The sequence below is a fragment of the Mya arenaria genome, chromosome 10 (assembly GCF_026914265.1).
Source record: "Mya arenaria isolate MELC-2E11 chromosome 10, ASM2691426v1".
Taxonomy (NCBI): domain Eukaryota; kingdom Metazoa; phylum Mollusca; class Bivalvia; order Myida; family Myidae; genus Mya; species Mya arenaria.
Window position 1 is genome coordinate 43,323,187 of NC_069131.1, and position 25,024 is coordinate 43,348,210.

General features: G+C 34.4%; 2 protein-coding genes across 6 annotated transcripts in view; one reads left to right on the forward strand and one right to left on the reverse strand.

The window, feature by feature from the left end:
• Nucleotides 1-4,666: 4,666 nt before the first annotated feature.
• LOC128205056 (U11/U12 small nuclear ribonucleoprotein 25 kDa protein-like) lies at nt 4,667-20,444 on the reverse strand. 3 transcript variants are annotated; one of them, XM_052906463.1, is made up of 6 exons: nt 20,440-20,444; nt 16,758-16,879; nt 15,159-15,282; nt 9,631-9,736; nt 9,145-9,219; nt 4,667-8,726 (listed from the first exon to the last, which is right to left on the reverse strand). In XM_052906463.1, exons 2-6 carry the CDS (start codon nt 16,869-16,871, stop codon nt 8,669-8,671), a joined length of 477 nt encoding a protein of 158 aa, XP_052762423.1. In that variant the 5' UTR covers nt 16,872-16,879; nt 20,440-20,444; the 3' UTR covers nt 4,667-8,668. The 3 variants fall into 3 exon arrangements, with proteins under 3 accessions (XP_052762423.1, XP_052762422.1, XP_052762424.1); XM_052906462.1 differs by having other exon boundaries at nt 20,415-20,444; XM_052906464.1 differs by lacking the exon at nt 20,440-20,444 and adding an exon at nt 19,553-19,607.
• Nucleotides 20,445-20,551: 107 nt separating this feature from the next.
• The window catches only part of LOC128205471 (protein Mpv17-like), a 32,929-nt gene continuing 28,456 nt past the window's right edge, over nt 20,552-25,024 (forward strand). For all 3 annotated transcript variants that reach the window (XM_052907131.1, XM_052907129.1, XM_052907130.1), the window contains exon 1: nt 20,552-20,737. In XM_052907131.1, coding sequence (XP_052763091.1) covers nt 20,662-20,737 — 76 coding nt within the window. In that variant the 5' untranslated portion in view covers nt 20,552-20,661. The remainder of the gene's footprint in view (nt 20,738-25,024) is intronic.

Genomic DNA, 25,024 nt, shown 5'->3' on the forward strand with positions numbered 1-25,024 from the left:
TTCATTTCCGAGTATTAAACCTATATCACGGGTTTCACTGGTGATTGGAAGCTGACATTCGGCTATCCATCGACATTCTCTACAGCTTTGTGATCGCCGAGCTGCTACGGCGACGTCATTGTCGACAACCCACGGAAAATTCCGAACGACTCCGTTACACAGATAACATTGCAGCTTGTTGGCCGAGGAGATTCGATTGCGGTGAGGATGTGGTAAAGCCCGGAGCCTGAACTCGTCTATTCCACGACGCTCTGTGCTAAACATAGGCCCTATGCATAATGTTGCAAAAATTGATTGTCTGCCAATTACACGTTAAGTTTTTCGTCTATCAACTGTGCTTCAAAAGAAAGAAAAAATGCATTCTTCGACTAGTTTTAACGAATTCGCAAAACATATCCGCATTTCGAGCATCGATGCCGTGTTTTAGTATAACCATCAAGGGAGGTGACTCTGAATATCGTCTGCAATGGTGGCATCGTCAGCTACTTGTTATTTTAAAGTGAAAACAATCCTCAACAAAACAGAAACATCGACAATCCAGGCCATCAACCTTAACCAATCGTTGTCGGAGTTCGCATCTGCTTATTTAGTAGACAAAGACGTCCATATCGAGCGTGTGGCCGGGGATGATGCGGACACGGATTTAAACACGCCGTTTTGGGTTCTGAATGATTTCGGGTAATTTAATTTAAAAAATACACGCCTTTTCATTTAGAGAAATATTCCAGTTGAAACTTTTTACAAAACGCAATTTATTATCGGGATTAATAATGATGCAACGACTACGAGTTAATATTTCTCCAAATTAATGCGAGTTAGGCTGAGAGTGAGATGAATATACGGTACTGATGACCCTGAATACCGATGGGCTATGAATAACATTATTTAAAGTGACGAGTTTACGGACATTTGAATGGATTCATTTTTAATTTAAAAAAAAAAATATCAAAGAAGATGATGGAGCCATTTGATGTAAAACTGTTTTAGGCGCTACCGGGAATTGAGCATGGGTATACTGATTGCCATGTCATTTTCATGTAAATGTAACTGATTATAATTATTATATTGATCTATAATGTATTATTGTATATTTTAAAAATTATTTCCAGGCACGTAATCGAACCAAGTATTTGTCAAGCTAGAGCAGAATCTGTCGTGCTCACTGTGGTGACATAGACTCAATTTTATTTGTCCACATAACCTAAATTAGCTATTCTTTACCGTTTTAACAGAATTAGCTCCCATTATATTGAGTGAATAGCTAATCCTCTCATAGTAACAATATTTGGACAAGACATCAAATAATTTAATTTTTGTATGTTGGATGTGTGATATAGTAATCTGACAAATACTTAGAACGAAGGTTTGAATATGACAATGCAACAGTAATGTAAACTTATGGTACATGTACGGTAATTGCCATATTAGAATTTGATAATGTTAGGCATGTGTCATATGAATATTGTTTTTACAAACTTCTTTTGTGAAAAGCTTTTGTTGTACAATGTATGTATATTAGTATAAACACTGACCATGATTCGTTGTTTATGTACATATGTTTGTGTATAGGCCGGTGGCCATTAGCACAATAAATAAATATATATATATATATATATATATATATATATATGCATGCATGTATATATAAAATGAGAATATATTATTTTTGCTGATAGCATTTAATGTTATTTCCTCAGTATACCAGGGGAATCTTGTTAATATGTTCAAAAATGACAAAATGTATATGTTACGATGTTTATTCTAGTCAAAATATCAATAGTAAGGCTTTGGTACATCTCTTGTTATGACTACATAATTTTCTAACATCATTTTAGCTTATCTGGGTTAAAATATTAACAAACACTAGTTTGTTTGTGAAGATTTTTATTTTGCAAGCACATGTAGTAAGTCCTATAACATGTAATAAGAGATTAGACTGTGGAAGGTGGACTTGTATATGAATTGTGCCAACAGTGCTGAAATCTGGACGTCAATATTTGTTTCAATAGGTTTAAAAACCGTTTTCCATCTAGACAGTCTATTAAAATGTTCTTATGACTCAGTAAGTATGACAAGTACTTAACAATGCACTTCAGATAATGCAGACCTTTTTGTCTCTCATTCAGCAGCTTTTTACCTAAATGCTGTCAAACTTTCTCAGTGTACAGTTTTCTGTTTCATTCTTTGTACACTAACATATCTGAAGTGAAGTCAAATACTTTACTGTGCATGTATTGAATGTGTGGTCAACATTTATGACCAATCTGTTGGTTGATATTGTAGACCACTTTGTGAGAACTTGATGTCATTATGTTCAGTTATTTCACAAAGTCTGTAGTTATACTGCTACAATACTTACAATATACAGTATACCTCACTCTGCGACCACCCTGGGGATCCTTTACGACTGATCTTATTATTGAGGTGGCCTAAATAACGACCTTAAATGAAAGAGCAAAATTTGGAAAATGGACTTGAACATTGTGTTCTTAATTTTGAGGTGGTCTTATTATTGAAGTGGTCTTTAAGGGAGGTTTTACTGTATCTGAAATAGCTGATGTTTTATGTCACCTTGAACTGCTACATAGAACATTAATTTTGAGTTGTTATGAATAAGAGAAAGTTTACCATTCACTATTGGTAATAGTGCATTACAACCTAAGTAAAATCAAATAGTTTACAATATTTGTTTGACTGCTGTTTAACTTGATGTTAGCGAGTATTTCATCTGAAATGTCATTCTTGTTTTACAAGTTCATGTTACAATAGGCCAAAACATGTTTCTTCATTCAATTTATTTTGTACAATTCAATTGTTAATCCATTCCAAATCTTAATCTGGCTTCAATCTACAAGACTTGAAAATAAAGCATATATTGAGCAAATTTGTGTTGTGAAGTAAAATAGTGTTTTATTATACATTTCTGTGGTTATTATGGACACAAAACATGCATATACATGATATATAGCTCTATAAACAGGCATTTTGGGCTTAAAATGATATAAATGAAAATAAAATTTATGCTCCCTCTCGGTACTTTTATTTTTATTTTTTTGTACTACTGCTCACTTTTTCAGCTTTTATTTTTATTTTTATTTCGCCCCCTCGACTCAACATTTTTGAAAAAAATCTTGTAAATCAGATAATAAAAAAATGATGGCCTAAGAGTTTTATATTACATCATGCTGATGAATTTTTTTAAGCTGTGACTGTGAATATGTTTTTATAGCAAATAAGATAATTCAGTTTTATAATCAGCTGTTTTGCATTTTAACATATGATTAAAAACCATTTACATGCACCCTCAGTTTTAATGGACCTTGACATAAATATGACAAAATAAAATTACAGGGTTATGATTGTTTTCGCATAGTTTCACTATATTATTTAAAGTTTAAAAGTTTAAACATATTTATTTTACAACGATTGTGAAACAAGTTATTACAACATTATATTAATCACTCTCGTTGGCCCGATTTTACGCGAGAGTGTGGTCTTGTGTTGTGGGGGAAACCGGAGAACCCGGAGAAAGCTGAGTGAATGGTTAAGTAAGCAGGCCCCAATAGCAAAAGGTTGATTGAAGTTGTTGTTTCTTTTCCTGCAGACAATATTTTTACAAAATCTGGTAAGCAAAAAAAAATAATCTTGCTTCATTTTCAACAATGCTTGCATCAGAATAATCTGGAAATTGAAGACATTTCTGGCACAAGACTATTTGGAAGGAGATTGGGGTTATTTAACACTTTGAATGCCCACCCCCAGGGGTTATATAACACTTTGAATGCCAACCCCCAGGGGTTATATAACACTGAATTATAGCAACAGAAGCAATGTATTACAAATTATAGCAACAGAAGCAATGTATTACAAATTATAGCAACAGAAGCAATGTATTACAAAATATAGCAACAGATACAATGTATTACAAATTATAGCAACAGAAGCAACGTATTACAAATTATAGCAACAGAAGCAACGTATTACAAATTATAGCAACAGAAGCAATGTATTACAAATTATAGCAACAGAAGCAATGTATTACAAATTATAGCAACAGAAGCAATGTATTACAAATTATAGCAACAGAAGCAATGTATTACAAATTATAGCAACAGAAGCAATGTATTACAAATTATAGCAACAGAAGCAATGTATTACAAATTAAGCAACAGAAGCAATGTATTACAAATTATAGCAACAGAAGCAATGTATTACAAATTATAGCAACAGAGGCAATGTATTACAAATTATAGCAACAGAAGCAACGTATTACAAATTATAGCAACAGAAGCAACGTATTACAAATTATAGCAACAGAAGCAATGTATTACAAATTATAGCAACAGAAGCAACGTATTACAAATTATAGCAACAGAAGCAATGTATTACAAATTATAGCAACAGAAGCAATGTATTACAGATTATAGCAACAGAGGCAACGTATTACAAATTATAGCAACAGAAGCAACGTATTACAAATTATAGCAACAGAAGCAATGTATTACAGATTATAGCAACAGAAGCAATGTATTACAAATTATAGCAACAGAAGCAACGTATTACAAATTATAGCAACAGAAGCAACGTATTACAAATTATAGCAACAGAAGCAACGTATTACAAATTATAGCAACAGAAGCAACGTATTACAAATTATAGCAACAGAAGCAACGTATTACAAATTATAGCAACAGAAGCAACGTATTACAAATTATAGCAACAGAAGCAACGTATTACAAATTATAGCAACAGAAGCAATGTATTACAAATTATAGCAACAGAAGCAATGTATTACAAATTATGAAGTCAACAACCCGTTAGAAATAGAAGCCTAAATATGATTCTATAATGCAATTATCAGGCTAATAATCAAATAAACATGGTGATTAACTCAACATCAAAAAACTTCCATTTGAATAAGTAACATAAAAATAATGACTGAACTTTGTACCAAGTTTCTGTGGAAGCAGTTCAATAGATAACGCCCATGTTCAAGTGCACATGACCCTAAGATGAACTAGCTATGGCTGACAAAAGTAAGTGAGACACTTGATAAGTATTTATTATGGTGATAGTGTGAACAAAGTACAGAAACAATCCCTACTGACCTGTGGAAGTAGTTTACACATAAAAACACATAAAGCTATAAGAGTATACTTAATACAGTCATTGAAATTACATTTTTAGATGACAAAACCTGAATTCTTACACTATACTTGGCATCAAAATTTAAACAAGCCATGCTATGTTAGATCCAGAATGTGAGCAAGCCCTGCTATGTTAGATCCAGAATGTGAGTAAGCCCTGCTATGTCAGATCTAGAATGTGAGCAAGCCCTGCTATGTCAAATCTAGAATGTGAGCAAGCCCTGCTATGTCAAATCTAGAATCTGAGCAAGCCCTGCTATGTCAGATCTAGAATGTGAGCAAGCCCTGCTATGTCAGATCTAGAACGTGAGCAAGCCCTGCTATGTCAGATCTAGAATGTGAGCAAGCCCTGCTATGTCAGATCTAGAATGTGAGCAAGCCCTGCTATGTCAGATCTAGAACGTGAGCAAGCACTGCTATGTCAGATCTAGAATGTGAGCAAGCCCTGCTATGTCAGATCTAGAATGTGAGCAAGCCCTGCTATGTCAGATCTAAAATGTGAGCAAGCCCTGCTATGTCAGATCTAGAATGTAAGCAAGCCCTGCTATAGTAGATCTGGAATGTGAGCAAGCCCTGCAGTGTTAGATCTGGAATGTAAGCAAGCCCTGCTATATCAGATCTAGAATGTGAACAAGCCCTGCTATATTAGATCTGGAATGTGAGCAAGCCCTGCTATATCATATCTAGAATGTGAACAAGCCATGCTATGTCAGATCTAGAATGTGAACAAGCCATGCTATGTCAGATCTAGAATGTGAGCAAGCCCTGCAGTGTTAGATCTAGAATGTGAGCAAGCCCTGCTATGTCAGATCTAGAATGTGAGCAAGCCCTGCTATGTCAGATCTAGAATGTGAACAAGCCCTGCTATGTCAGATCTAGAGTGTGAACAAGCCATGCTATGTTAGATCTAGAATATGAACAAGCCATGCTATGTGAGATCTAGAATGTGAGCAAGCCCTGCAGTGTTAGATCTAGAATGTGAGCAAGCCCTGCTATGTCAGATCTAGAATGTGAGCAAGCCCTGCTATGTCAGATCTAGAATGTGAACAAGCCATGCTATGTCAGATCTAGAATGTGAACAAGCCATGCTATGTCAGATCTAGAATGTGAACAAGCCATGCTATGTGAGATCTAGAATGTGAGCAAGCCCTGCAGTGTTAGATCTAGAATGTGAACAAGCCCTGCTATGTCAGATATAGAAGGTGAACAAGCCATGCTATGTCAGATCTAGAATGTGAACAAGCCATGCTATGTCAGATCTAGAGTGTGAACAAGCCATGCTATGTCAGATCTAGAATGTGAACAAGCCATGCTATGTCAGATCTAGAATGTGACCAAGCCCTGCTATGTCAGATATAGAATGTGAACAAGCCATGCTATGTCAGATCTAGAATGTGAGCAAGCCCTGCTATGTCAGATATAGAAGGTGAACAAGCCCTACTATGTCAGATCTAGAATGTGAGCAAGCCCTGCTATGTCAGATCTAGAATGTGAGCAAGCCCTGCTATGTCAGATATAGAAGGTGAACAAGCCCTGCTATGTCAGATCTAGAATGTGAGCAAGCCCTGCAGTGTTAGATCTAGAATGTGAGCAAGCCCTGCAGTGTTAGATCTAGAATGTGAGCAAGCCCTGCAGTGTTAGATCTAGAATGTGAGCAAGCCTGGAAAGCAATAATTTTACAAGCAAGTGCACATAGTTTAAGATGATTTTTTGCAGCTAATTAAGAGTTTGTCCGGCACATTATGGTTATACTGTAAACCATGTATCAGAACAATCCCTCATAAACCTATATATATAATATATACATATATAGTTACAATGTTAGCTGTAAGTACAAGGGCAGATTACTCGAGGACAAATTGGTTGCTGCTCACAGAAAATATGCCAAGCATGTGACATTGTCTATCAAATTTCAAAAGAATCCCTTTTAAGTTGTAAGTAGTTAATTAGTTTGCTCCAGAAACTTCAATATAAACTATTGGTAATGCACTAGTGCATTTCATCTTGACCATGCTTTTTGTGTGCAAAGAATAAGATCAATTCTTCTTAAACTGTGTAAATTGTTCCAAATTGTACCGGGAATCTGCAATGAGACTTGAAAATGCATCAAGCACCATGCAATGCAGTAGCAATCCACTAGCATGCCATGTAGTTGTTATCAAGGGCTACAATCTTTTTTTTAGCATTAATCGATCCACACTGAGGTGTGGGAAGGTTGTTCGGTATTTACTTCCTTACCCCTTAATTCCAGAAGGATTTTTTTTAAATGACCATAGAAGAGGCTAAAGAACATTGGGGGGCCAGTATTTCTGTGGCTTAAACCAAACTATTTATTAATTGTAGCCTAGTCTTTGTATTAAAACAAGCATTTTCAGTGAAAAGATATCCCCCACCAACGATGGCTTGTTTGTGCTTGATGGCTTGTTTGTGCTTGAAGGTTAAAAAAAATCTCAGAAACAATAAGATAAGCACATTGGTTTTACTGAGAAACGGCTGCAAACAATGATTTTTTAATAAATCAAGGGCAATAACTCTAAGGAAAATTGATCAATCCAAAAGAAAAATAGACAGGCATTATCACAGTATGTTGGTTCTTATTTATTCCAAGTGTCATGAATTTCTACCAGCTAGTTGCATAGAAAAGGCTGCAAACATGGATCTTTTAATAAATCAAGGGCAAATAACTCATACAGAAATTACACAATCCAAAATATAAATAAACAGGCATCATCGCAGTATGTAGGTTCATATTCATTTCAAGTTTCAAGAATTTCTACCAACTAGTTACTGAGAAATGGCTGTAAATGAGTTTTTCAAAAAATCAAGGGCAATAACTCCAAAGTACAATTGACCAATCCAAAAAAAAAATGAACAGGCATCATTCCAGTATAGTGGTTCATATTTATTTTAAGTTTCATAAAATTATACCAGCTAGTTACTGAGAAAACGCAGGTGACGGACGGACGAAAGGAAGGACGGACGGAAGGAAAGACGGACAGAAGGACGGACGGACAACGCCATTTCAATATCCCCCTCCCTATTTCATAGGCTGGGGATAATAATACATGTTAACCTTCATAGTAGTCAATACATTCAAACCTTACCTTAACAAATCACGATGTCTCTAGGTGGAAATCTCTTATCAATATATATACAACATTCTTGAACATACAGTAAAAACAAGCGTCCCTTATTACTTATAAATAACACTTGATCCACATGTGAAACCAGGCCATAAACATCATGAACCACTGAACACAACACTTTAAATCTGAGTTTACATTTACAATGTCTTCTGGATTTAATTTTCTGCTCAGAATCTGTCGAACCACGTACCACAATGGTGACTGAACCTTGAAAATATTCCAAGGGATTGAAAAGGGAGAAGTTTCCACAAACTTTTTAAAAGAGAAAAAGACACCAAGGGAACAGTTTTTCTCTGGGGAGCTCCTTCTTCCTAATCTCCCTCTAGCTTGTTCCAAGCACTGCTCAGTCATAGTTCATCCATAAAAAACATTTCTTCATCTTTCTCTCAGCCTCTTTACAAATGTCACTTCGTCCTTGTTTCTAATACCGTACCTGAAAAAATACAGACAGGAAGGGATTAATAATATTATCATATTTAACATTGTTACTCGCTTACCCTCGTGCCTTCGGGTCGGATTTTTCGATACCTACTGGAAACACATGATAGATACTTATAATCTTTTAACATCGTCATAGCCATGGTGTTGCGTCTTCATCTTTTGCATTGACAGCATGTAAAAACTGTAGCTTTACCAATATCTCAAAGACTGCTCAAGATATTTATTTAGTAAACTAAATATGCCAATGAAGATAAACAACACCAACACTAAAATGCTTCCTGTTTCTTTAAAAAGCATACAAGCTAAAATTGACTTGCACAAAAGGTTTCTTAGTTTGACTGGGACAAATTTAAGTTCCATAAATAATATTTCATAATAAAATGGCCACATCAAATTATAAATCGACTCACTCTTTAAGCTTATCATTATTCTCAGACAGCCGTTGCCCATCATAATACAACCAGTGTCTTTTCCATATGTACCTCCTGAAAAGAATACATCACCATCAGAACTTGGAGCATTAATGCATTATCTCTTGATACATAATGTTAAAATACAAATAAAATGGACAAATAAAAAAATCATGTATCCAGTGGATTTATCACAACAAACCCTTGCTATATAGTTATTAAAAGATAATTAACTGAGGTTTTAAGAGCTTATCTCAAATATCTCTCAATCTCCTAAGTTAAAACATATCTAGATTGTGTAATTAACTACCGGATAAGATTGTTCATTCAACTACCAGATAATACTTATATAGGTCAGATTAGAAAGCCTGGACAAGACTGTCTATGTTCATTCCTATATAGGCTAAGCACATCCCTATCACATTAACTAGATTGTCCAGATGTATTTCCAATACAAACTTAATCACTTGTAACTCTTTTCCTTACCAGCTCAGCACTGTGGTCCCCCCTATCCTGGACTGGTGAAGCAGAAAGTGTCGCTTGATGGCGTGTTTCAGGTCCAACACAGTGGCATTCTGGGTAACGACAACTCCTGTTATGAAAAACATTTTTATGAATGTCCAACACAAGCATTCTGGGAAACTACCCATTTGCAATGAATCAGCACATTACTATGTATGGCTAACACAGTGGCATTCTGGGTAACGACAACTCCTGTTATGGAAAACATTTTTATGAATGTCCAACACTAGCATTCTGGGAAACTACCCACTTGCAATGGATCAGCACATTACTATGTATGGCTAACACAGTGGCATTCTGGGTAAAGATAACTCCTGAAATGAAAAACACATTGTTATGTATGTCCAACACTTTATTCTGGGAAATACTCCACTTGCCATGAATCAGCACATTACTATGTATGTCCAACACTGGCATTCTGGTTAACTTCCAGTGATGAAGCACATTGTCAGGAAAAACACAGCGACATTCTTGGTAACTACCTAACTTGCAAAGAATCAGCACAGCAATGTAACTACCATACCTGTAATACATTAAGCAAACTTTAATGCAGGTTACACCGTTACATTCTGGATGACTATCACAACACGTTATTTAGGTCCAAAACATTGGCATTATAGGTAACTGCCACACCTGCAATAAAGAAACACATCGTTATGTAGGTCCAAAACATTGGCATTCTAGGTAACTACCACACCTGCAATAAAGAAACACATCGTAATGTAGGTCCAAAACATTGGCATTCTAGGTAACTACCACACCTGCAATAAAGAAACACATAATAATGTAGGTCCAAAACATTGGCATTCTAGGTAACTACCACACCTACAATAAAGAAACACATCGTTATGTAGGTCAAAAACATTGGCATTCTAGGTAACTAACACACCTGCAATAAAGAAACACATTGTTATGTAGGTCAAAAACATTGGCATTCTAGGTAACTACCACACCTGCAATAAAGAAACACATTGTTATGTAGGTCCAAAACATTGGCATTCTAGGTAACTACCACACCTACAATAAAGAAACACATCGTTATGTAGGTCCAAAACATTGGCATTCTAGGTAACTACCACACCTGCAATAAAGAAACACATCGTTACGTAGGTCCAAAACATTGGCATTCTAGGTAACTACCACACCTGCAATAAAGAAACTCATAATTATGTAGGTCCAAAACATTGGCATTCTGGGTAACTACCACACCTGAAAAAAAGAAATACATAGTTATGTAGGTCCAAAACGTAGGAATTCTGGGTAACTACCACACCTGCAATAAAGAAAGACATCATTATGTAGGTCCAAAACATTGACATTCTAGGTAACTACCACACCTGCAATAAAGAAACACATCATTATGTAGGTCCAAAACATTGGCATTCTGGATAACTACCACACCTGCAATAAAGAAACACATCATAATGTATGTCCAAAACATTGGCATTCTAGGTAACTACCACACCTGCAATAAAGAAACACATCATAATGTAGGTCCAAAACATTGGCACTATAGGTAACTACCACACCTGCAATAAAGAAACACTGTTTGTCTAACAATATTGCATTCAGGGAAACTACCACATCTGCAATAAACAAACACCTTGTTATGAAGGTCCAAAACATCTACATTCTAGGTAACTACCACACCTGCAATAAAGAAACACTGTTTTTCTTACAATATTGCATTCAGGGAAACTACCACATCTGCAATAAAGAAACACATTGTTATGTTTGTCCAACAATATTGTATTCAGTGAAACTACCACATCTGCAATAAAGAAACACATAGTTATGTAGGTCCAAAATATTGGCATTCTGGGTAACTACCACACCTGCAATAAAAAAACACTGTTTGTCTTACAATATTGCATTCAGGGAAACTACCACATCTGCAATAAAGAAACACATTGTTATGTTTGTCTAACAATATTGTTTTCAGCGAAACTACCACATCTGCAATAAAGAAACACATAGTTATGTAGGTCCAAAACATTGGCATTCTGGGTAACTACCACACCTGCAATAAAGAAACACATTGTTATGTATACCCAAAACATTGGCATTCTGGGTAACTACCACACCTGCAATAAAGCAACACATCGTTATGTAGGTCCAAAACATTGGCATTATAGGTAACTACCACACCTGCAATAAAGAAACACATACTTATGTAGGTCCAAAACATTGGCATTCTGGGTAACTATCACACCTGTCATAAAGAAACACATAGTTATTTAGGTCCAAAACATTAACATTCTAGGTAACTACCACACCTGCAAAAAAGAAACACTGTTTGTCTAACAATATTGCATTCAGGGAAACTACCACATCTGCAATAAACAAACACCTTGTTATGAAGGTCCAAAACATCTACATTCTAGGTAACTACCACACCTGCAATAAAGAAACACTGTTTTTCTTACAATATTGCATTCAGGGAAACTACCACATCTGCAATAAAGAAACACATTGTTATGTTTGTCCAACAATATTGTATTCAGTGAAACTACCACATCTGCAATAAAGAAACACATAGTTATGTAGGTCCAAAATATTGGCATTCTGGGTAACTACCACACCTGCAATAAAAAAACACTGTTTGTCTTACAATATTGCATTCAGGGAAACTACCACATCTGCAATAAAGAAACACATTGTTATGTTTGTCTAACAATATTGTTTTCAGCGAAACTACCACATCTGCAATAAAGAAACACATAGTTATGTAGGTCCAAAACATTGGCATTCTTGGTAACTACCACACCTGCAATAAAGAAACACATTGTTATGTATACCCAAAACATTGGCATTCTGGGTAACTACCACACCTGCAATAAAGAAACACATCATTATGTAGGTCCAAAAACATTGGCATTATTGGTAACTACCACACCTGCAATAAAGAAACACATACTTATGTAGGTCCAAAACATTGGCATTCTGGGTAACTATCACACCTGTCATAAAGAAACACATAGTTATTTAGGTCCAAAACATTAACATTCTAGGTAACTACCACACCTGCAAAAAAGAAACACTGTTTCTCTAACAATATTGCATTCAGGGAAACTACCACATCTGCAATAAAGAAACTCATCGTTATGTTTGTCTAACAATATTGCATTCAGGGAATCTACCACACCTGCAATAAAAAAAAACATTGTTATGTAGGTCCATCAACAAAGTTGTCAGTACAAATAGGTGGTGTAACCTAAATGAAGGTCTATTGTTATCAAAATGTCTGACCAATAGATCATCATAAAGCAAATTAAGCTTAGTATTTGTTTATGTTTTGAATGAGGGTAAGCATTATCTAGGGTCTAAAATCTGTAGATACCAGGTGCATCAATAAGCGCACGCACATTTATAAAGACATATATGCTATATAGGAAAGATAATGACCTAAAATGTACAAAAAGTTGAGGTTGATCCATTCAGATAACTTTGATCAAGAGTCTTTCATCCAGATGTGACCTGGTTTAATTGCCCTTATTCCAAAGGGCAAAGTCACAAAAGTCAGCATTTATTATATAAAGATTATATTAGGTCAACTGACGGCTATTCAATAATATTGTAGACAGGGTAGATGGAAAGTTAGTTAAAATCATATTTGTGAAAGACGATACCATTACAGGAATTGGCAGATTTATTCTCTTAAATTTCCTTTGGGTGCACCTTTGCTTGATATATTATATTTCAAGGAATGTGTCAGGACTAAGGCAAGACAAGGCAAAACCCATTACATCAAATCTCATTGTTTTCATTGGTGTTAAAACAACTGAATACAACTTCTTTTTAAAACGGTAGGTACTATTAATGTTCGTAAGAACCTAAATAGAAATTGTCACCAGCCGCCAAATGTATAAAAGTTTGATAAGTTGTCCACAGGTTATCGTTCAGCCAGCCAGCAGTTTTAAATAAATTATATTGGTTAATAGAAATGACAGGATTAATAATGACTTGTATATATATATATATATATATCAAAACATTTAGAATAACTGTAACCAAATCAAAACAATAACCAGTGTTATACAAATGGCTGTTTAAGCATCAATATTTTACATTTTGGCTGTATATTAGATTTCCAGCTTCATTGTTATAAGAATATTATAAAATATTAAAGGTACTCGCTCATGCTATGGCACCAAAAATTAGTTTTTCCTGTAATTCATCTGAAAACACTAGTATTATTATATGTTTACTCTATGATACCAAAATTGCAAAATAAAATACAAAGTAGAAAAGAAAATCTGGTTTTGGTGGAGAGCAAAACTGATAACATAACCACTTGGCCACAGGGACTCATACATAACTTGATAAATATTCAAACCTTTAATAAACATATTGAAAGCATCAGGTGATAATATCCATCAACCAATCACGCTACAGCCTGTTGCTAAATTGCTTTGTACCAACGTTTTTGAAAATTGTGGAATTCAAAGACAATATTTGAGCACATATTACCATTTACTGAATGGTTCCAGCTGTCAGTATCTTAGTTTTAACACTCCTGATGATTTGACACTCTTTATTTCATATTTAAAAAAGTGTGATTTTGAAACCATAAGAACCTTTAAGAAAGTGGACATTTTTTTTTCTTTATTTAGACACTCAGGTCAGTTAAATGAGATAAGATCCTTCTTTACCAGTAATTCATCCTATTTCATTATTTTTGTTTGTGCCAAATCGAAGGTTGGCCGTTTCTTGGCCGAAAACGGGCCGCCCTGTTTTGACACTGGCGAAAAAACAGCCAATTTTCGGCCAGTTTATGACCAAATCCCTGGAAATTGCTAGGAGATGGCATTCTTGTTTAGGTTTTCATTGAGACAAGCCGCATTTTTAGTTTTCTAGGATTATTTTATAAACTTCGATTTTTGGGAAATGTGTTTGATAATTTTACAAAGATTTAAAATGAATAATATTTATTCTGCGGCTATAATTTTATTTTCTATGAAATTGGAACATTATGGCATTTATTTAGATTTAGAAACTTGATGATTTGAGACTTTTTTGAAATTGCTGACACTTTGGTTAATTTGAGACACGTTACCAAAATATTTGATGAAGTTGTAATTTTATTTAACCTAATAAAATAACTTGAAATGTTCGAGCAGCATTCTTTTTGTAACCTGACGTGACTCCTAACCGCTGTGGCGCAACAATATCTGCATTCTGGCAAGTTTTTGCATGATGACCCGAGCCATTGGTGACCGGAGGCTGTGATAAGATACATTTTATTTCCAATCTTTTATTTCCAATCATGGGTCATGTTATGTATAACATGTGAATCACAATATATATATATATATATATATATATATATATATATATATATATATATATATATATATATATATATATATATATATATATATATATATATATATATGTATATTAGAGGATAACTCAAATCACAGCTACAGATTATAATGCAAATAACGCTTAATTTTGATGTTCAAACACACATTATATAGGCTATCACTTACCCATGACCTGGTTATCTGCCCTTATCACATTCACCACCATGGCCTGCCCATACTCCAGGGCGACTTGGGAGTTGATCTCATCCAGGGTTATCTCCGGCGGTAGGTCACACAGCAATGGGTCCGACTAAAATTGTTATGCATTGAATATGTAGTTATTGAACTGGATCCAAACGAAATTGTAACGCATTGAATAATTAGTAATTGTACTAAGTGGTCCAATTGATTTTTTAACACATTGAATAATTAGTAATTCTAGTGGATCCAAATGAAATTTTAATGCATTGAATAAGTAGTAACTAAACTGGGTCTGTAACCTGTTGCTTAGACAAGAGGTTATTAAGGTCTGACTGCTCATGTCTGCCAGCATTAAGCAAAATTTCCAACCAGCAAATTCGTTGAATTGATATCTCCCACCTGATTAGCCAAAGTTCATGGAATTGGAAATGAAGGTGGATTATTCCTATATATTAACATGTAATATGGCTGCACAGATATGGACTGTTATTTAGGGGTTTTAATTTGTTTGGAATTATTTGAAATAAAAGTTATGTTTATAGAGTACCATTTGTAAGAGTTTCTTATGAATTGTTCAGTTAAGTCTGAAGCGATAACAGTTAACAGCGGAAAATGACATTTTTAAGGCAGACTTTTTCAGGCATCCAAAATCTGACCTCCTCTTAGAAAATTAGCTAAAGGTTTAAAAAATGATATGGCTCTGGACAGCAAAAATATGTGATTAACAAACCAACCAGTTGACAGACAATATCAAAAAGATATCCGCCTTCAGAAACCTTCAGTTGGGCAGGGGAAGAATTGTCCATAAATAAAAACCCTTGATTGTTTTTCTTAGATTTACCTAGTAACCTAGTTTTTGACCCCTTGTGACCCTCAATTACAGGCAGTTGAGATTTTAGGAAGGGGGACATTCTGACCAAGTTGTAGCATGATTTGCTTTCAGAGTCTAGACAGAAAAAAATGTTATGGACAGATGGACAACGCCAAAACAATATCCCTCCCTAAGTAGGTTGGATACATATAGTTGGGAACACCTGTCTTAAATTTCAAGCATTTGCTATTGACATAAATGGGGTAACATTGTAGTCAAATAATACAGGGCCATAACTTGCATTATACAATTTGCAAAATACAGTTACCTTACTTGGGTACTGTTGTATAAAGGCTCAATGCAATACATCAAGTACATGTAGTTACTGAGATATTTACTTATGTGTGCTTACATGCCAACCCTTAACCAGAATTTCTTAGTCAAATAATAAAGGGACATAGCTTGCATTATATGCAAGATCACATTATCTGTCATGTTTCCTTCCCAGGTTAAGGATGGCTGGAAATATTTTTCCTAGTTCCAATGACCAATAAACATCACACCATGCAGGGTGACCAAAAATGTTTTGAATTACCCATTTTTACATAAGATTTTACTTAAGGAACATCAAAAACATATTTCTATAAATAAAAATGTTTATATTAAATTGCCTTGTTATCCAGTTTCTTAAAACTAAGCACCTGAAATGTGGTTAAATGACTTCCCCGCCTATTTAATATTTCGAGTTAATGACAAGCCTTAAATTAACAAACCTTAATAATGTCTGTCAGTTCCTTTTTCACCAACGCCATAGCACCAGTATGAGTCATGCTCTCTGCCTCATTGTTGGCTGAAGGCCGCTCATCTTTTTGCTGATCAGTAGACATCTCTGCTACTGTTGAATTAGAAATTTACCTCATCAAAACACCATAATTTTTTTTTTAAATATTGTCGCTATCAGACTAAAATGGCCTAACTAAAAAAAGAATTTTCTTAAGGAGATAGAAAAACTTACCGTTAGACTCTGTTTTCATTGGTTAATGATAAATCTTATAATAATTTCCATTATTTGTTACAGCTAACACTGATTTGATGAATTTATGTATCTCTAACCTTTATTTGCAAAGCATTGATTAAAGTTTATTTCTCTTCTAACTGAATCGTTTTGTATTAAGATAAGAATTATAATGCCATTTCAATATTCAATTTATAGTTTGCCACTTTTTGCTCATTTTCACTACGTTTTGATGTTTTTTATATGTTTAATGTTGTTGTACCTTTGTTCCTTCTGTCATTGCCTTTAATATGGACTATTTTCCTTCATAAATGTTTTGTGCTTGTATTCCATAGAACCTCATACAAAAAATATAACAAACAATTTTAAATGTTATAAGTTTATATTGCTTTATCACTGTGATACATGACCAATAATTTCCAAACTCAGAGTACAGTTTTAATAATGTCCAAATAATGGAGCATTTGTCTGAGAGACGTTATCATTGCCATACATTAACAAAAATAAAGCACTGGAATAACATACAAGAAACAATTAATAGTAAACTATAATAACCGTTAATCACTGTGTATAGGACACACTTTTTCCCCCAGAATTCCAATAAAAATTGCCTGCATCTTATCTATAGTATTGGGCTTTTGACATTTGTTTTCCAAAGTCCATTTCAGGCCGTAATTGCTTTAATTATCAATCTTTGCAGTAACTTAACGTCTCTATACATGATTTTATATGACATAGTTTACATGTACACACATGGTATGTTTTTAGTTAAGTCACTGCCAAGAGTCCAACCTTATAAAGTGTGTAAAGGCTGTGATAATATTGTGGTAACATGGATTTAAGCTGTTGCAGGTGATCAGACTTCTGCTTTCTGATCACAAGCTGATTGCTGAGTTTCGTCTGGCTCATACTTCAATCCCTGATTGTCATTCACCTTTGCAGAACTCTTTGTCTAAATGAGTAAATGAAGCTCTTGAAAAAGGTATGATGAACATAGTTTATGTTGTACAGTTGAGTACTGCGAGCCTGTTCAAAAGCTTCTACCTAGTGCTTGGGTCTAAAAATGGGCCTCTTTAATACTGTGCTCAACAACCGAGTGCACCAAATCACACTCCATTTGGGTGTGGCCTCTATCCAAGTACTTTTGAAGAACTGTCACTTGCTTCTCAGCAAATAATAATTTTGGATTTGAGAGAATATAATTCCTGTTTTGATAAGTACACCCATCACTGTATATGGCAAGATCCAAGGTCTCTAAAAAATCAATTGGACATAGTGCAAAACAATTTCCATTCAATTCTCCCTCTGCCTAAGTGTGTCAGAAATAGTTTATTACACTTCTGGTTGTCAATGGCATAGATGGTAAATTGATGACTAGATAGCATTAACCTTGGTAAACACTTTTGTCGTCGGGTCATGTTTTGCCTGTTCCTTGTCATAATGTTGAGCCTTTCTGGCTTAATTTTTCTTTTTGATGCAAGCTTGGTAAATGTCTTTGTTCAAGTTAGTTAATGCTTCATATTCACCACACTTGTCTCATTGATCTTTATTTGGTTGCCATACAATGTAAGCCTAAGTTCATCACTTTAAACAGTTCCATAAATCCTGTTTTGTGATTGGGGGTCTTGTCCTTATCTGTATAAACCTTCTTGCACTCATTGTTCAACTGAATCATGCCTTTATTTAAAGGTTCTAGGTATGACTTAGTAGGTGTTGCTCTACAAAAGTGCAAAGGCACTTTTGGTAATGAGGACAGGTATTTCCTTGCAGTTTCCTGTCAGAAACAGGATGAAAAATTCAGAACAGTCTTTTCACTAATTACAACCATAGTCGAGAACAAGTTCTTCCACACTTAGATTCTCACATGAATTAAAATACCACATTACCCGGTAATAAAGTTCTGTATTATAATATAATACCATAGGAAAAATGTGCCCCATCACTTTTTTCAACTAGACCATGATGTATACCTGTTTCTCCTGTCAGAAAAATTTAAAAATGCTTTGTCTGTCTTCTTGTAGAAGCAAGCCTACTTTTAGCAAGTTTTTGGCCTCAATATGTATTCCTTGTGTTACATTCAGGGAGTTTAAATTCCATCCATATTTTTCTTTACACCTAGATAATACTCATTTAGTGTCCCGGACATCATCATCAAGGTAAGATTCAGTAACTTCATTTTCAAACAGTTTAAAAAAACTTTTGTTGCATTATGGCATCTGCAGTACGACCAAAGTTTTCATATAAACCAGATACTGGAGATACCTTTATTCTTTTAAGTACAGGAAATTCAAACATTTTATATTTATTTGTAAATGTCAGTAGATGCAGAGGCAAAGGTCTAACAAATTGTAAAAACCAGTTTAACAAATGGTAAAAAACACAATGTAGACACTTCGCTCTCACTGAGATCCAATCAATGAAGCTGTTTAACATTACAGAGTGCTGTTGTGAATAGAAAATATATTTCTGCAACTGGATTAAGTTGCCCACAAGGTTCCAGAAACTCCTCAAAACAGGAACCATGTTTGAGAATGCTTTCTTTTAGTTTCTTACCTGCAATTATAGGTGTTTCTATAGAAAAGTGTCTCCACAAACGTGAATTGTTATTGAGACACATACCTGAATTGATATTAAAGACATCACAAAGATATTTGCACATTTTGCATACACAATGCAGGGTGTTTCAATATATAGTAGTATAGAAGAATTTGCACAATGTCACACTTCAGTAAATGCAGTAAGGACATGACAGATGCAGCTTCACAATGGTTACTGAGAAATGATATCAAATGTGTAATGATCAAATTCAATTCTATTTCTAGTTTAGTATTATAGACTTACAAAAGAAGAGTTATCAATTACCTGGAATACATTCAAAAAAAAATATTTTGTATCTTGAACTTATCATTTTTATGAAAATAGTGTTTTTTATGGATTGAAACTTTCAGACAAACTTCATGATGAGTGCTGGTTGTTTTGATTATACTCAATGAAATTAAGCAGTTCTGTCATGTGTCTAATTCAGTTTTATTATTGGTTCAAACATTTGTTATTTAAACGGAACACTGTGACTTGTTTTAAACGGAACACTGGGACTTGTTTTACAAGTTCTGGATCTTGAAGATTAGTCATATTTCCTACAAATTGAGTTAGGCCATTTACAACAGCTAGTTACAATTGATATGTTATTTGATTTCCGCTAAATTTTAATAAACGACAAGGAGCTAAAGTTTACTTTTTTAATTTTTTATCAGACATCTCAACATATAAAAACAACGCCATAACGGTCAGAACCTGTTCGTCTGATAGAAATAAAAATGATCTGCTCGCAAAATGTCAATGATATCAAATTATTTTCATGTGCCAATTACTTAAGCAAATTATCAGTAATGTTTTATATGCTTAAAACAATTACCAGTAAATATTAACATTAGCCGTACCCCAAAATCAGTGGTAAACTTAAAAATAAGGGAAGTAATCACCTTTCACATTTTGCAAATGGACGTTTTGACTAATATGTTCAATTGCGAATATTACAACGTAGAATTTTGGTCTCATGTCAACCGGTGAGAAATAACAGACGGATTTTATCAGACTTAAGTGATAACGTAAAAGTGCCAAATGTCACTAGATTTTCTTCGAATATAGATCAAATTTAAGCAATGCCTTTTCGACTATGGCGAGCCTATCAAACGGCACTGCATGTTCATCCGGTGAAAACAGCCGCTTTTTCTGCAGGTAATTTTCCATTTCACGTTTTCTGCGGGTAATTTTCCATGATTCTAGGACATTTGCCCCCCCGGATGTTTGCCCCCCCGGATGTTTGCCCCCCTTTTGGACCATCGCGGACATTTGCCCCCCCGCCGTTTTCGAGGGGGCGGACATTTGCCCCCCCGCCGTTTTCGAGGGGGCGGACATTTGCCCCCCCCCCCCGGTTTTATAAGTTTATACCAAGATATTAAAAATATATTAATATATAAAAAAATGAACAGAGGTAAATAGCGCGATCGAGATTGCTTTAATTGTTTCTCATTAATTAACACTTCTTTGATATCATGCACACATAGGTAATTAGCGCGATCGGGATTGCTTTAATTGTAGTGTTGGATCGCACTTTAATACAAACACATGTTTGGTGTTGATAGTTTGTAAGATTATTAAAGTTATCGCAAATGTCCGCCCCATCGAAAATGGAGGGGGGGCAAATGTCCGCCCCCTCGAATATTGAGGGGGGGCAAATGTCCGCCCCCTCGAAAACGGCGGGGGGGCAAATGTCCGCCATGGTCCAAAAGGGGGGCAAACATCCGGGGGGGCAAATGTCCGGGGGGGCAAATGTCCGTTTACCATTTTCCATACTGATGGAATGATGCACCAATGTCTGTCGGAGTTAAAATCTATAAAAACGTGACTCTTCACGCACGCACAAATAAAATTATCATAAAACCTACCGCATGTCGCAAAGAGTGAATGAAAAAAATTAGAATGGCTTCAATTTGAATACCGTTGCAGATAGCAAACGGCTGTTATGGTATTTAAAACTATTAATAATCTTACACCAAGTTACATAAGAGACATTATTAAGATATCTAGCAACACAAGATATGGATAACTATCTTCCACGCGACAAGACACAGGGCTTTTTCTATAGTACCCACGGGTCCGACTATCAGACCCATTCCCAAAGCAAAATATAAGATATTTTTCCCAATCTTCAGAAAAAAATCCCAATCCAAAAAAAAAAAAGAAATTCTTTATACCTGTACTGGTTCATTTTCAACATGCTAATAAATTATGTGATGTGAAGTTTTTTTGGTACTTGAACTCAGAAATCATTGATTTTCATCACATTCAGAGATATGAAATATCTGTCATGATTTATTGAAATAGATATTTACACCCCAAGGATTGATATTTCAGCCATTGTGGGTCTTTTAAAGAGAAAATAAACTTAAATTAAATCATTTCCTAATTCACAGGAGACTAGACAGCTTTTTCTTTTCACTGTAAAATTTCCCAATTTCCGCATTTTCACGACGCAAAATTTCCCAAAATGTCTAGGGTCTTTTTCCCACAATGGGCAGATAAAGCGCTGAGACATTGCTCACTTTCGACATAAAACACAATACAAGAAACACTCGTTTGCATGCTACAGTGGGAAAGTTTGGAATTTTTTACCAGAAGAAATACGTAAGTCTAAAACGGAAAATACATTTAAAACCCGCTGCAAAAAGTTCTATTTACATCATCAGTTGCAAAATCCTTTGTAAAAATTGTATGCATAATTCCATGCATACCACAGGTATAGTTTATACGTATGTATATGTTGAGTAAGTTGTTAAATAAATGTGTGACTGTCCTACTGACTCAATTAAACAATTTTGATGAGTTTTCTTGTTAACATTTAGGTACAAATTGATGTATTATTAACCCTTTACTTCATAAATACGCAATTTTACTTATCTATCCATAGCTTCATAGATACCGATCTTAACGTTTTATCGATAGCTTCATAGATACGTTATCCTACGTATTCGTAATGTAGGGGCATTTATTTTCATACCTGATGCTTGTTTATTCGCTATAAATTCATATTCATGAAGTATAAACATCGATAAATACAATGCACTAAAAAAAAACATATATAAGGTCACTGGTATCAAAGATGTGTGAAAAAAAAAAAAAAAAAGGTTGACTGCGCAGGTTTGTGGGCATTCCTGTCTCGTTTTCCTCGTGGAAATTTACACAATACTGCAAGTTATAATTAACTACCAATAATACTATATTTTATTGATCACGCGCCTGACATCACAGGTCATGGTTCGGAAACGTGTCAAAATGTCGGCCATGTTGGATAAACAAAAAATCATCTGGCTTGTATAAAAAAAGGCCATAAATCATTATAAATTATGGGACATATGTGTCACTTCTGTTTCGCTAATCCGGTCATAAAAATGCGCATCTGCCTCTACAAATTGAAAGTAAGTACAAATGTGTTTTAAAATAATGACTATCCCTATTGTTAAACTTTGACATGACCCAATTTAACATTGATCAGCTGTTTTCTGTTTTGAGTTTTCGAATACACAAGAATGCAATGTAGAGCTAATTTCTGCCCTTGTTAACTTCAGTTTAAAACAACATTCCTGAATAATGTCATTTATATTTCAGTGTTTGTCTGACAAATCGGAACATTCTGGCTTCGATTAAAATGAGTTTGAGTACGATGTCGAATTCGGACCTCGGCGTCACGCACACAAGGATACGAGAAATGAGGATTTTTAAAATCAAACCCTATTATGACAATACCAGGACATGCAATAAACGATATAAATTTAGTAAACAACAACATGCAGGCCTCATTTAGTAGTTGAATAATAACTTTATTTGTTCATTGTAGTGTTTTATAACCGAAAGTTATACGTACTGTGACTGTTGATCAGCTTCTTTTTTTTCTTCTGTTTCATATATATAAATATACCGTGCTTCTTTGTTGTGAATTATTTTTTAATTCTGTCCATCTTTGTTTCAATTCAGGTTGCATTAAATGAATTATAAAAATATGTTGTTTATAAAATATTTTGTGTTATGTTTGATAAATAAAAGTGTAATAAAAATTGATCAAATTTGACATTTTTTTTTTCTGTTTATTTATGAATATCATGCGGAAATAATTTAGATAACAAAATAAAATTTATATGACTGGATTAGAAATTTAATTCTCTATAAACTTTACATTGATGACTTATTGATTAAACCAAAAGAAATACTAAGAAAATAGGTTTGTAATACATGAGGGTTAAAATTCCAATAATCTCCTATGAAGTAGGGGTACTGATATGAACTGATAAGCCATACACTGGCAGCCTGAAATGGCTTAGGTTTACATGAAGTAAAGGGTTAAGCATTGATGTGTTAAAGGAATGTATTATATTCATGTTTCTTTATGTTCGTATTACATTTTAATACGTACCTTTCTGAAATCCCATTCTAAGCATTTTACATGTCAAAACGATCATTAATTCTAGTTATAGGCCATGATGAACAAATGTAATAATGCTTATAACAATATGTATTTTTGCGGTACTGTTCAAAATGTGTTTTCTCATTTGTGTTTTGAGTATTATTTGCATCACATCTTATTTAGTGTGTGTGTGTGTGTCTGTGTATGTTCTTTCTACAACAAGCATTTTTCCACCGCATAAGGATTATTTTCATTTGCAAAATAACTTCTAAAGAAACAATAAAAAAAATATGTGTACCATTTAAATTGTTAAAACGATAATTTATCGGAATTAAATCTGTACAGGAGCTTTGGTCTGTTGTTTACATTTTGTTTCCAAAATGGTGGCTGTCACATGCAGTAGTTTGGCCTCCATACAACCTTTTTTCAACCATGACCTTTGACACAACAAAAGTTTGTGCACAATATTTTCATCTTTAATTTGTTAATTTGTATAACTTGTTTTAACTTTGTCAAGTAACTTATAGATAAACATAATTACATATTTGCCATACAGTCACTCAGTGGTCGAAATTAGCACAAGCCCGCAAGCCCTGCACAGGTAAAATGTCTTCCGGGCTTGCTCAAATTCTGAATTTTATATAGCAGGGCTTGTTCAAAAAATTGATTCCAAGCAATAGTATAAGAATTCTGGCTTGTTCATCCAAAAGTCTAATTTCGATGACTGGTCACTGTATAGTGGGCGATACTAAAAGGCTGACCAGAGCGCTGGCCATATAAATATAGAGGGAAAAGGCTGACCAGGAAAAATAAAATAGATTTGAAAAGATTTTTCTATTATTTTTTTTTAAGTTTTATGTATTATTATGTACCTATCCACTATGAATATTTTATTTTTATATGTATTTTAAGAAAAAATGTTATAAAATAGTGATTTTATATTGAATAATATAATAATTCAAGTCGACTTATTAATTACATTCTTTATCATTTTTCTTTTTGTTAAATAAATAACTTATAGATAACTTTTGATGTAAATATGTGTAACTTTGTATAGCTCGGTA

Bases quoted from the DNA above. Each gene is read 5' to 3' on its own strand.
- LOC128205056 (XM_052906462.1), bottom strand. The intron at 15,283-16,757 runs GTTTGTTAATTT...TAACAATTTTAG, and splicing joins AACTGACAGACATTATTAAG to TCGGACCCATTGCTGTGTGA. The intron at 9,737-15,158 runs GTAAGTGATAGC...TTTTCATAACAG, and splicing joins GGCAGATAACCAGGTCATGG to GAGTTGTCGTTACCCAGAAT.